This window comes from Pelobates fuscus, chromosome 2 (genome assembly GCF_036172605.1).
Source record: "Pelobates fuscus isolate aPelFus1 chromosome 2, aPelFus1.pri, whole genome shotgun sequence".
Taxonomy (NCBI): Eukaryota; Metazoa; Chordata; class Amphibia; order Anura; family Pelobatidae; genus Pelobates; species Pelobates fuscus.
Window position 1 is genome coordinate 10839736 of NC_086318.1, and position 14474 is coordinate 10854209.

Sequence of the window (14474 nt, forward strand, 5' to 3'; positions counted from 1 at the left end):
ATTAATTAAATGACACAATTATGTAAAAATATTATTATATAAATATATACGTAGAATTTAAAGGACCACTATAGGCACTTCAGCTCAATGTAGTGGTCTGGGTGCCAGGTCCATCTAGGGTTAACCCTGCCTGCTGTAAACATAGATATATGGGTCTGTGCATTTATATTTTAGTATTTGAGTTCATGTATGTAATGTGTATATGTTTATGCATTTGCATATATATATATATATTTGTGTGTATGTATAAAGTGTACCATCTTCTGCACTGTTTGTTTGTTTCTCTTCTCCCTCTCTCCCCCCCCCCCCCCCCCCCCAATCAAACCTGTGTCTTATCTGCACTCATGTCGCTTTAACCCCTGTATCAAAACTCCACTTTGAATTCTATGTGTCGTCTTGCTCAGAAATGCTCCAGATTTGAGAAAGGGAGGTTCTTCCAAATGCTTGTCATTATAAAAATTTAATTTCCGGTACACCACACACAAACCCAATCTGTGTGGATAATATTGCCTTATATACTGACTAACTTTATTTATTTTAATTGCACTGATTGTCCTCTGTTGGAGTTTCTGGTTAACTCATTCCATGAAACCTTTGATTCTCTGTTTCAGGGGCAGATTTTGGCCAACCTAAAGGCTATGGATTCAGACTGGTTTGCACAGAATTACATGGGACGGAAGACAAAGGTAAGGACTCCCTGATTAGCTTTTGTTTCCTTTAATAATACCGCAGCACTTACTGTTAGTACAGATTATATTCTGCCCCCTGGTGGTGATTTTATTGCTATCAGTTTGGTAAGCATTTGCTGTTTTGGTGGTTGGTAATGGGTGGGCACAGTGTGTGCAGTAGCGGGGCTGTATTGGGGGTTGGTGATGGGTGGGCACAGTATGTGCAGTAGCAGTGCTGTTTTGGTGGTTGGTAATGGGTGGATACTGTGTGTACTGTAGCGGAGCTGTATTGGTGATTGGTTATTTATTGGGCACAGAATATTCAATGGTGAGGCTGTTTTGGTGGTTGGTAATGGGTGAGCACAGTAGCAGGGCTGTTTTGTGGTTGGTAATGGGTGAGCACAGTAGCAGGGCTGTTTTGGTGGTTGGTAATGGGTGAGCACAGTAGCAGGGCTGTTTTGGTGGTTGGTAATGGGTGAGCACTGTGTGTGTGCAATAGCCAGGTTATTTTGGCTGATGATATTGGATGGGGATATATTTGATTGTGATATTGGCTCACTTGATAGCGTTATAAATCTGGTATTATCCAATAACTGCATGGAACTCCCATCTGACTCTTGCAGGTTGGAGCCCCTCCCCTTGAGAAATTTAACAAGTGGGGTGGGTCCTTGTCCCTGGGACATCCGTTTGGAGCCACAGGTTGCCGACTTGTTATGGCTGCTGCCCACAGACTGAAGCAAGAGGGAGGACAGTACGGACTTGTTGCTGCTTGTGCAGCTGGTGGACAGGTGAATCATTTCAAATAAAACACCCACGTTTGTTTATTGGGTGGTCTTCTGCATCACGGGAAACGCAGATATATTGGGTCATACGGCACACTGGCTACATGCTGTGTTCAAAGGCATTCTAGGTACTGCAAGACACTCACACATAGACACACACATTCTCACTCAAACACTCGCTCACACACAAACGCATACATACACACTCACTCAAACACTCGCTCACACACAAACACATACATACACACTCACTCAAACACTCGCTCACACACAAACACATACATACACACTCTCACTCAAACACTCGCTCACACACAAACACATACATACACACTCTCACTCAAACACTCGCTCACACACAAACACATACACACATTCTCACTCAAACACTCGCTCACACACAAACACATACATACACACTCTCACTCAAACACTCGCTCACACACAAACACATACATACACACTCTCACTCAAACACTCGCTCACACACAAACACATACATACACACTCTCACTCAAACACTCGCTCACACACAAACACATACATACACACTCGCTCACACACACTCACTCAAATAAAATTGTGTGTGTGTATATGTAATATGTGTGGGCATACATAATAAAATTAATATTACACACACACGCGCACACTACACTTGTGTGGATACTCTGTTTAGCTGTTTGTCGCCTGCCTACTCTTTAATAAGTCCATAATATTTTATATTTTCAGGGTCACGGGATGATTGTTGAACTTTATCCCCAGTAATATCCGAGCTCGATTTGTGAATTGACCTGGACATGTTCTGACTGTCATAATGCACTAAACATCTTGATCCTTCCATGAAAAATCTGCAGTTTTGTGAATGGTTTCTTAGTTGCCTTCTCTGCAAACGCACCACTTTTTACTAAAGCACTTAGCGCCATCTAATGGTCATCATAGGACATTGCTGCACCGGAGATTGCTTGACCCCGAGAGAATGAAAACGAGAAGTTATTAAACTGCTTAATAATAGCTGCATCTCTGCTTGGGAAATAAATCGTGAAGATGTTTGCCACTTTAATTCCGTCAGGGCCTCATGACAGCAACCGAGGCCTCCTGAGCTATTCTGCCTTAATAAATGAGAACTAGAAATGTTGCCATGTGTGTTTCACATTTTTCACTCACAATAAAATGTGTTTTTACTATGCAGATCACCGGAGGATTTCCAGATTCCGTACTGGGAGGAACTTCTGCTATTACTGTGATCGTTTTTAAGTAGCACTTTCTCAGTGTGGTCACTTTACACAGAAATTACCCCCAGTTATTGGTGTCTGTTACGTGCTGGACTTTTTCACATAAGTTGGGTGTTGAGGGACGTGCCTATTTTTACCAAACGTTTGTATATGAAATGTCAGCCTGCCATGACTCACTGTTTAGTAAGCTCATCCCTATATGTCAAAGATCACTTGCTTAGAAACAAAACAATTCTAACAAAATAGTTCTTCTAGGTGCTTGTTTCTATTTCAGTTCTTTGTTATTTTGATCGAGACCTTTACGTATACGAGAGGACAGGAGAGATCTTCATGCATCCCACGGTGCTCTGCCTTTAGTCATTAGCAGTAAGTACACTGTAGGAGGAGTGCTGGAGAACTGGTTGGTGTGCAGCACATCTAACAAGTCCTGTTAGAACGATGCATGGCAGCTGTAACAATGTGAACTAGCTGCGGGATAGATCTGCAGGGCAGTGACTTAAGGAAAGGGGGCAATAAAACCTTTACACAGCTTCTCTATAAAACCATTGCAATCAAAAGGTAAATCACTTTATTACAATCTGATTATTTGTTCAACTGTGAATTGATGCCAAAAGAGCTTGGTTGTGACTTTTTCAAGTTAATGGGATACTCCACGCACCATAACCACTTCAGTGATTTGAAGTGGTCATGACACTGCAGTCTGCATCTCCAGCATTTCACTGTAAATTTTAACCCTGTGGTGGCTTGCAGAAGCCGGAAGCGTGTCAATGCTGGGAGCTGAACCTAACAAACCCTCAGTTGCGTCATCATGAGTCAACCCAAAGAATCTGCCCACCCTCAGATTGTAAGACTGCCTATGTACCCTCAAACCCAGACAATTTGCCCACCCACCCTGAGACTGGCAGTCAGCCCACACCGTACGATGAGAGGAAATACTTTGGGACTGGTGAAGGCAGGTAAAACCGGATTCATTGTGATGAACATCATGTATTGGATACTTCAGTATCGTTGTCTATCGGCCTGTAGCTTTCCTCATTGGCCTGCTCATTGTTCTGATCCTGGGAAGAAAAAAAGTTTATTCACTAAACTCTGAATTACAAAATGGAAAGGTTTAGATATTTTTATGTAAAACTATTAAATTCTGAGACTTGGAATTGATTTTTAATGAATAAGCAAGTGTGCTGGCTCTTGTATGTTGTATGAATTGGCCTCAGCAACACTCTATAATGTATGCATGTTCAGGTGAGTGCATCCTCTTGGGGTGGGGTGTGTGTGTGTGTGTGTATATATATATATATATATATATATATATATATAGCCAACAAATTCCACAGTGCTGTACATGTAACTGTACCCAGATGAGTTGGACACACAGTGGGGTTGAGGGACCTGCTCAATGTGCTTACTTGCTAGAGGTAGTGGGGTATATTTACACTACTGGTAGGGGTAGAAAAGTAGAGTGGTAGAATAGTATTCACTGAAGACTTGGGGTTTTTTTTTTTTTTTTTTTATATGACCGTGGCAGGAGAGGAATCAGGTGCTATTGACAGTTTAATTGATAAGGGAAGGGAGTTCCACAGGAACAGTGCAGCTTTAGAGAAGTCTTGAAGGTGAGCATCAGCGGTGGGAGCACAGAGGATAGATATAGTTCTTCGGCAGAACATAGGGACTAGACTGGGACATACTTGTGTATTAGGGAGGATAGGCAAAAATCAGAAGAGTCCAATAATTACAGTCTTTTTCATACTCCAGGACACGTTTCGCCAAATAGGCTTCCTCAGCTGGATCAAAAAGTCTTTGTGACTCACAAAGACTTTTTGATCCAGCTGAGGAAGCCTATTTGGCGAATGGCGTCCTGGAGTATGAAAAAGACTGTAATTATTGGACTCTTCTGATTTTTGCCTATATAGTGGATATTTGTATAGATATTGTTTTATACTTTTAACGTGATAGTTTAATAAAAATATATTTTTTACTGAGACACTATTTGGCAAATCTTTTCCTGCTACAAGAAAGAAGGATTGTGGTCCTTAACCACATATGCTGTTCCATTGAGCCTATTCTGAAGGCTCTGGGTTTGTGAGTACCCCATTCTGTATTTTATCAATTATAAGATATTTACTTAAGGTACTGCACTATATATGCTCTATATCCTAGATCGAAAATAGGAAGAATAAAGGTTCCCAAGAAGGGAGAGGGTCGCCTTTACGGACCCTACATGCGCAAGAACTGAGCTAAAATCTTTTGGCTCTATAGAGTGTGAGTGGGAATAATCTTATGTACATATTTTATTGTGTATTTTACAGTTTTACACTACGATATATTTTTTGTGTTTATACTTTTAAGGAAACTTATATCAAGGTTAAGGTTTCAAGAAAAAGATTTTATTCAGGTATATTCACTCATCTCTAGTATTATCTCCATTTTCTACATTTTATTCAAATATAGCGCTTCACCATCACCCTGTATTTCATTCCTTTGTTTTAAAGATAAGATTTTTGTGTTTTAGCAGCTTTAATTGTATTATATTTTATCCAATTGGTATATATTAATTTTGGTTTTCACATTAGCGCTGGTACACCCACCCATTTCGATATTCTGTAAATTTTATTATTATTGACTTGATAGGTTTTATGTGTAGTTATGGTAGATGTACTTTATACCATATGTATCATGACTTGTCTCGCGATTTTCCTGGCCTTCTATACCTGGAGCATCTGGGGACCCTCTTTTCCCACTTTCCTCCTTCCCCCCAGGGTCTCATGGGGATTCTGGGTCTGGCTGGGGCTTAACCCCTTCCGTCCCGCGGTTCCCGTCGGCTCCCACTGGCTCCCGGGCATTAACCCATTCTTCCGGCCTATCCGTTCGGCCCCTTCCTCCCACAACCCTCAGGGGGATGGCCGGACTCACTGCCCTCGCTCTCTCAGGCTGCCCCATACCGTACACCTGGTAATGTGCTGGATGCTTTCCAACATCCACTACCTTGGTGCAGGGCAGTCTGTGGAGCGACCACGAGGTAGCCCGAGCATGATGCGGCCGGCCATCTTTGATCCCGCGTCTACCGAGACTCCAGGGACCATGTTCCCCCTCCTTTACGCTCGGCGGCCATCTTTAATCTTGCGTCTCGCGAGATTATGGACGGCCGTTTTGCTACTCTCGCCCACCACGATTTCGGCGCTCGAGAGTAACATATACCTGGGATATTAGTTAGCCTAGCTGCTCTTGGGATCACGATTCTCTGACACGGACGTTGGACCCCAGGGTCCCAAGTTCGAATCCAAGCAAAGGTAAGCATTCTAACTGGCCTTTTATTTACAGATTTGAGTCGTACTCATGTATAGTGGTTCGAGGTACTGGAACCTTAAAGGGATATCACCCCCAAAAGTCCCTTAAAGGGATAGCACCCTCAAATTCCTTAAAGATACCATTCTTGGACCCTTAGAGGGAACTCCTTAAAAGGATACCACTCTGGAACTACTTAAAAGGGATACCAAATCCTTAAAGGGATACCACCCTTGAATTCCTTAAAGGGATAGCACCCTTGGACACAAACTATCAAGATGGTACTGTATGAGTACATATCAGTGATGGGAGATTTGAAAGGATATCACCTGGATCATGGTTCAGGAATCTACAGCAAGACTCTATGTCTGGTAATGGATGCTCAAAGGGATGACCCCTATCACTTAAGACTACCTGTCAGAACATGACAGACGACGGAGCTTAGAGCTAGTGCTATATCCTATTATCCCTCAGAGGTCAGTCACTTTTGTCTCCCCTTACTGCCATATTAGGCACTAAAAGGCTTGTTACCCTGTGCCTGCCTGGGGTGCTGCCCCTATTACCGTGCTGCTTTTTGGAGGTCGCCCTGTGGCCACCTCTGTGATCCTGGGTGAGGCCCATTTATACAAATCCCAATATTGTGGTTTGCCCTGCTGGGACAATTTGACAACACTAAGTGACAGATACAGAATACCCTGCCGGGGTTATTACACATTATTGTCATTTATACAGACCCTGCTGGGGTCCACTGGCATTATTTACACTACAACAGATACCCTGCTGGGGTACCCCATATCACACACCCTGCTGGGGTTGTTTTGGTACTTTGAGACATTAAATTGCACACAATAAGTGCGCACTACTGCATATCACACACCCTGCTGCAGTTGTTTTGATACTTTGAGACAATAAATTGCACACAATAAATTGCACACTACTACACCCTGCTGGGGTCTGCATGGTGCATTGCACACAATGAAATGGATTGCGCTCTCATCCAGTCTGTTTTATTTGGCCGTGACCCACGCTGGACGAGTACATACCCCGCGCACCTGAGGTGATCTCGGACTAGGTATAAACCAATCTATTCGGCAAAAAAGGGGACAGAGTCGCAAGCTTAAGCGCAGAATATCCCCCATGGTGGTGCATTAATTATTGATAGAGCTGTAGGACACTCTCTATCAGGCTGATGGCCAGCACTGATGGGTTCATACCCTGTGCAACCGGGGTGAGCCCCCTACAGCACTGCTGCTTCTACTCCTACCCCTCTCAAGAGCGAGCTCGAGGATTGAAAATCCAAACTTCGGATCTGGGACCAGCACTTACAGGTTCAGACCCGGTGCTCTTGGGGTGAGACCCCTATGATAGGCGAGTCACACTATCCGATGGAAGGAAGTCTTACAGCAACAGCCTCTACCTACAGCTGAAGGAATACCTCCATTGATAATGAATCATGATACGGTACGGGTTTATGCCCTGTAGCTATTCTGCAGCCTGCAGTTAAAGGCCCACGCCCCTACACCGGGCCCGGCTAGACGTGCACTGCACTAAAATGCCGAACAGAGGCATGCGGTTACAACCGCTGAACAGGAGTTCTGAGCTGCCTACTTAACGATATATATTCCCCTTGTGGTGAATTTGATAATGGAAGAGGTGACTGACACTCTCTATCAGGGCGATGGCCAGCACTTAAGGGTTCATACCTTGTGCACCCGAGGTGAGCCCCCACTATACGTGCACTGCACGGTGCTGCTGAACGGAGGCAATGCTATGGCAACGTCTATATACTGGGTGAGCCCCAGTCTGTTTTATTTGGCCACGATTCGGAATAGACCCGCAAGGATTTCCGTGAACATTGCATACTATCATAGTAGACTGATCTGTTTGCCCTGCATCCTGTGCCTGACTACTGGTTTGTGACTTACACAGGGGTATCCCTTACTACGATAAACCTACTTGACGTTATGCACTCGTGGCTTTGCAGCCTCTTGCTTAGAATGTCCATATCCGCTGACGGTCGGACAAACCCATGCCCTTCCATTCCGGTCAGAACGTCTCAGACGACTATAGTGACCAACGGAGGAGGTCTTTCAGGATTCACGACCTTACCATGGGCAATGCTGGACGCCGCCAAACATCGTCTGGGAACGGGCATACAACTTGGGTATATGGACTCAAAAAACTGTTTCTGCACTTCGCAGGAAACCCCAGTGTTGGCCTCTCCCATAGGATGCCCATAGCAGCACTCCTCCGCACTGACGGATGGTTGGCGGTACTGGGTGCCAAGATAGTCGGAACCCCAGACACAAGACACAAAGTTCCGAAGGGAACTTATTAGACTCGCAAGGGTCCCACGACTTTCATAAGGGCCCAAAACCCTAGGAGGGATGCGATTACCTTTACAAGGGATTCTTTAGAACCAGTTGGCAACAGAGCCGGTCGTCGACAACTTCGGGACATTAGACCCGAGATCCGCTACCGCTGGCTCTATTACCCATATAGAGCGAGAGTCAACCAATGGTGCTCCAGATAAGCGGACAGAGAACACGGTACGCACAGATACCATCAATATTCCTCCTACTACATCCACAGGGGATTTCACCACATCTAGGTGAAAGGCACTCAATCCCGGGGAAGACCACTTTCACGTAGTCAACCGACTTGCGTTCAGGACCTAAAGACACGTCAGGACGGTTTCTTGCTTCCCGCTCGACCGCCTCTCCTTCTCGATCCAGTAGCTCGGAGCCTGGTGGGCGCTGATAAACTACCGAAAGAAGTAATAAATACAGAGGAGGAAGACGAGACACTCTCTTCCGGGAGAACCTCATTCAGATCACTCCAGTGAACTGAAAACTCGTCAACATCCACGTTCATCCGATAACCGTCTGGAACCTCTTGTAGAAGACTATTCGCTCAGAGGATTCGTAGACTATTCCACAACTTGGGAATATTCGTACGACTCTCCGTGGCACCACCACGACTCTGTATGTTGTATACCTAGACTTCTTGGTCCTATACTTCACAATACATGGATTGATAAAGAAGTACTAGATCGGCTGCACCCTACTGCAGGTAACCACAGATTAGGCGGTCAGGTTTCACATCCACCGCGATGGACTAACTCACGTTTATCAGACAAAATGTAGGCTTCTTCGATCCCCATCTTCCTCACAGAAGATCAACCCGTCTCCCGGGGGAGACACATCTCACAGGGGCCGACTGATTTGGATATTACCACTCGTCAAAGTATAGGTCGAGGCACGATGGTGATCGCGCTCCGTCCGACCGGACCTCCCCGGAGGACTTATGCTTCTCATGCTTACAAGGTCTACAGTAATTCTCGAGCAGGCGAGGATCTTCTCCTGCTACATTCATGACAAACAATTCCTCATGGAGCCATAGGTTACTCACATCTTCTACCTCAGGAGGGTCGGCTACCTGGGGACCTGGACCCACTTTGGAGGTTTCTTGGCAGGTCAGCGGACAATCGCAGGCTGCCGGGGACCTCTTGAGAATCTGGGAACCCAGAGATGTGACGACCCTACCCCTACATCTGGACATTCCCAGCCTGTTTGGTTCGGTCCTGCATCTTGATCTCTTATGTGAGGATGGAGACGGAACTGCAGCCAGTATCACTACATGAGGACGCCCAAGGGACTAGGATCCTCTAGGATACCAACTACCCAATGTCATACCTCTCCAGCTTATGAGTTGTGGAGGTCGTTCTCCTTTCACTCTACGGGACTCTTGTATAATTTCCCGTTAGATGGTGTATACGTGGGTGCTCAACGGGGAAGACCTCCCCACAACGCTGAATACTGGGTCTCTCGGCACACCGTAGGACTCTTATTTAGTTCTATACTCTTTTCTCAGCATAAAGAATGCAAAATACGAAGCCTCCTGTCATGTGGTAAAATTGAAGATTATGCTAGCTTTAGTGTACTAATAATCTTAATTTTAATAATGACAGGAGGCGAGTATTTTCCCTCCCTGCTTCGCTGCCCACCCTTTCTATTCGTTTGCTTTGCAGATATCAGGTGCTAAGGTAGGTTTGCCTCTCACATTGGTGCTTATATGATATGTTCGTACTTCCATTAATATGGAATCCTCATTAGAGTTCTCATTACAATTACTCAGTTATCAGATTATAGTTACTATATTCTCCAATGGGATGTTAGGTGGTACTTTAATTGGAGTTACATGTTCGTGACTATATCTAAACCTGTCACACATTCTCTTTTCAGTATGATTCGTCTCTGAAGATAATTGGCATTTCACGTGAAACTATTGGAGATTTTATCCTTCGGATTTGTCTCAACCCTGAACTCTTTTTCATTGTTCGTATAGAATTCTTTGGAAGTTTGCTCCTTCGCACATGGGAACTTGGAGTTATTATTAGTTTTATTGTTTGCTATATATTTACTTCTGCTTGTTGTCGCTTTATGAAAGAGGAAATGATGAGGTCACATTGCATTGTGTACATCCTGCTCTCCTGTGATTGGTTCTTTTCTCTATGTGTTTCTTAACTGCTGTGTGGAGTTAGTAAAGATAGATATGCAAAATACTCGCCTCCTGGCATTACTAAAATTAAGATTATTAGTACACTAAAGCTAGCATAATCTTCAATTGTAGCCCACCAAAACATTAGGAAGCAGGAGTATCGCTATCAGAGTGGGACAGCCAGGTCTTTGTGAGTAATCAGAAAATGTATCTGCTGAATTGTTTCTAACTGAATACGCACATTTGGTGCGAACAGCTGCATTTGCTTTTAATAAATATCTGATTTGGAATCTTGGGAAGGGAAATATTGTGATTTTTCACAAAATGTTGATAATCCAGAGTAATGAATTACTCTGGATTTATTTATGAATAACCTGTAAATGAAACGATGGCAAGCATGGAGTAGGTGAATTATAGAGGCTCTGTGTTGGGTTTTCTTACCATTGAATACGAGCACTTCCCACACAAGTCCAGGGGTGGAAGCGTTGGGCAGGAAGCTTGGACCCTGTGAAACATATCACAAATAGCCAGTCTGACCTGTGGTGAGACACAATTCATACGGTTTCCTATCAGAGAATTCATGAGATTTTCAACTTAATTACTTAACGAAGGTCCATCCCTCACCTTTATGTCCATAAAGCATCCAAATATCAGTAGAAAAAGGCCCTGGGGAGACAGAATCCGCAATATTACAGCGTTTTACATGAATGTATCTGTAAGTATGCATGTAATACTAATATCGGTCAGCTGCAGGAATGTGGTACATGTGAATGAGCCTGGGTGGGTGCATTCATTATTTAACTATTAATATGTATCATGTAACAGCAGGAATTCAGCAATATTTTCTGTGGCGTTCGTGTAGAGCAGGGCTGCCCAATAGGTAGACCTCCAAGCTGTTGCTTTGTCAATCTATCGGCATTACTCTCTAGCATGTAAGCTCATTGAGTAGGGCCCTCAACCCCTCTGTTCCTGTGCGTCCATTTGTCTGGTTACAATTAGGTGTCTGTTAGTCCACCCCTTGTACAGCGCTATGGAATTTGCTGGCGCTATATAAATAATAAAATAATAAAGGCATGCAAAGCATCATGGAAGTTGTAAATCTACAACATCTGGGGATCGACCTACTGGGCAGCCCCGGTGTAGGCATTCTAATACAATTAGAGTCTGATTAGACAGTAGCACAGGAGGCAGACTTGGACTGCAAAAAAAAGAGACATTCCCGGAGTGTCAATAAAGGTGTATATAATACCTTTTTGATCCTTTTAATGTTGAGACAATTCCGACATTAAATTGGAGTGCTCCTTTAAAACTGGCTAGAGAAAAAGGCTCTACATGCACTTCTGTTTTCAGAGGCTTCCCTGCAGTTGACCACCTATTCAACAGATAACTCGGTGCTATCCAAACAATGAGAGCCCAGGCGTGCCCTATTAACCTATCACAAGCTGGCTGATTGGTATCACTGCAAATATCATCACGATCTTAAACAGAGCCCAGTGATAAAGTAACTTTGTTCTGTTTAATAATGAATGTCCCATACGTGACCTAGGAAGAAATACTCAGAAGCAGATATAGTGGAGAAGTTCCGTCTTGCACATTTCAGATTATTTTTGATTGAGTTTTTCATTAAAAACAAAAAAAAATGAAAGTTTTTGTGAAAGGCGGAAAACAGAGCTCTCAATCTAGGATTTACATATGTAAAAAAAATCACTTTGGCAACGATAATTTGAAAATTACAAACTGATTTGGCCAATGACAGAAAAGGCAACTCAAAAACTAAAATATTTGAACCACGGTCGACAGAATACTGTATTCTATGCTGCTGTGAAATGCTTCTTTGGAAAATGTAAAACTAATAATATATTTACTATAATAAATGATTAGATAAATAATTTACTATAATATGAAACAACATTTCAGCCTTAGTATCTTCTCTGCATATAATTGCCCACGCTTAGCTAACTTACCTGAAATGAATTAAAATCAAAAACATAGTGAAAAAATATATGAACGTCCCACATCATTGTCATAATTCCAATCATCCACATGAAGCCGAAGACTACTGTAAGAATAAGGAGAGCTTTCAGCATTGATACCAGAGCTTTCTTGTCTTCTCCACCAGGTCCCTCGGAGGCTGTGGGTCTCAAAAATTTCCAGACAGCTAACACCATTGTTAGTATATTCAATAGAACAATAATAAGAACTGGTATTGAGAAAGCATATAAAGCTTCATTGTGTTCATTGAGAAAACAGGTTCCTTCCTGAGTGTATGAGTGCTTTGGATAATATATTACAAGAGTCGCCAAAGCAATAACAAATGGACAAACATATCCAATCCCCACCATAATGGGTAAAAATGTCCGCCTGCTGAGCTTGTGAAAACCAAGGACCAGTTGGTGGAGCAGAATGAGCCCTTGGCAAAGTGTCCACAAAAACATGGATAAATAAAAGAGATGTTTGATAAAGGTCGCTGATATACAAATTTTATTTGAATGCTTCTTGACGACAAAGGAAGATGCCAAGAACCAAACATCAGCAATGAGCAAAGACACAGCAATATTGAGCAATGTTGTGTATTGGAAAAAATAAATTTTGTTCGTAACCACTGACTTCCATCGAAAGATGTATATGATTAACAAAATAATTAGACAGATGATGGACGTGATAAGACCAATGTAACGAATAATTTTCAGAGGGAAACCCTCAAGAAACCCAGAACCGGACATCAGTACTGAGAAGGGTGTTAGGTGGTTACATTGACACATTGTCCTGTTGTCTACAGGGAAAGATTGGCATCCTTCATTTGACCAGGCTCCTACTCCGTTAAATAAGGTATAATCCCAAAAGACACATTGACCAAATTCACTGCTTGTCTTATTTTCTTCATTTGTTAGGGTAAAAATTATCTCTATATCTGCCTTTCTCACAGTGATGTTCTTTGTCGTAATAGTGTTGATTAGGATATGGCTTTTGATTAGGTGTTCAAAGCCCTCAAGGCTGTCATCATAATTATTAGGAAGCACGTTAGCTAATTGCTTAATCGCCATACTGGTAACTGTAATATTGCCCTGTTCAAGAAGTTTCTGTAGTACAGTATTCTGAATGTATACCTCGACATTGGGGTTTGCATAGAATGTTCTGTTGTAGTCCATTATGGAGATATTACTCAGAACGATAACATCTAGGAAAATATTTGGCTCAAAAAGTTGAAAGGTTTCTTTATCCAGTTCTAGCATTCTGGTCATGTTCTCAACTGACTGGATAAAGATGGACCCCAAGGAAGTAACGTCAAGACGTGCATCGTACCACAAGGTATCTACATCATAGTCCAAGATTTGACTGCATAATGCAACAAAGTCCTGAAAAACGTAAAGGAACATCAAGAGAGTTGTTTAGTAACCAGTGAACTATTGTGACATCCAAGCTGAATTTGGAAAATGTATGCTAAGATATATATCCCTTGAAATAGTGATAAAAGAGGTGTTTGGTGAAGGTCACTAAAAAAAATCCACCTCAAGATATCTATTTACTTATCATAAGGCCTGAAGATAATAAGTAAAAAGAATACTCCAGCCTCTGGATAGAAAGTCCCGAAGCTTAGAGTATGTTCTGGAATGATCTAAAGTGAAATCTATGTAATGGTAATTGTTAATAAGAAGTAGATTGTAGTACAGCATAAATGCCCATAGATAGTCAGAATTAATGGAACATTGAGGACCAAACTGTGCAAGAAGATTCATTTCAACAAATTTTAATATTTGGAAAGGTTAAACATTTTCATTGATATGCAATCTTGCTTTGCATTAACATTTGATTAATAACTTAGAAGGAGGTTGTTGCCCAAGAGAGATTTACCCAGACAACAAATTGGCTCATCATCTTATCACTGGGAATTACAGTATAATATAACAGACCTTGACAAATTTGTTTGGAATCTAGGAGCCAGCTTAAAAAGTTAGGAGCCAGTTATGGTTTTTTTTTGTTTTTTTTTTTAAAGGGACACTATAGTCACC

At 42.5% G+C, this 14474-nt stretch overlaps 1 protein-coding gene across 2 annotated transcripts in view; it reads left to right on the forward strand.

Moving 5' to 3' along the window:
* HADHB (hydroxyacyl-CoA dehydrogenase trifunctional multienzyme complex subunit beta) overlaps nucleotides 1–2585 on the forward strand; it is a 28061-nt gene extending 25476 nt beyond the window's left edge. For both annotated transcript variants that reach the window (XM_063441941.1, XM_063441942.1), the window contains exons 14-16: nucleotides 612–686; nucleotides 1292–1456; nucleotides 2180–2585. In XM_063441941.1, coding sequence (XP_063298011.1) covers nucleotides 612–686; nucleotides 1292–1456; nucleotides 2180–2215 — 276 coding nt within the window. In that variant the 3' untranslated portion in view covers nucleotides 2216–2585. The remainder of the gene's footprint in view (nucleotides 1–611; nucleotides 687–1291; nucleotides 1457–2179) is intronic.
* The last annotated feature ends 11889 nt before the right edge of the window (nucleotides 2586–14474 follow it).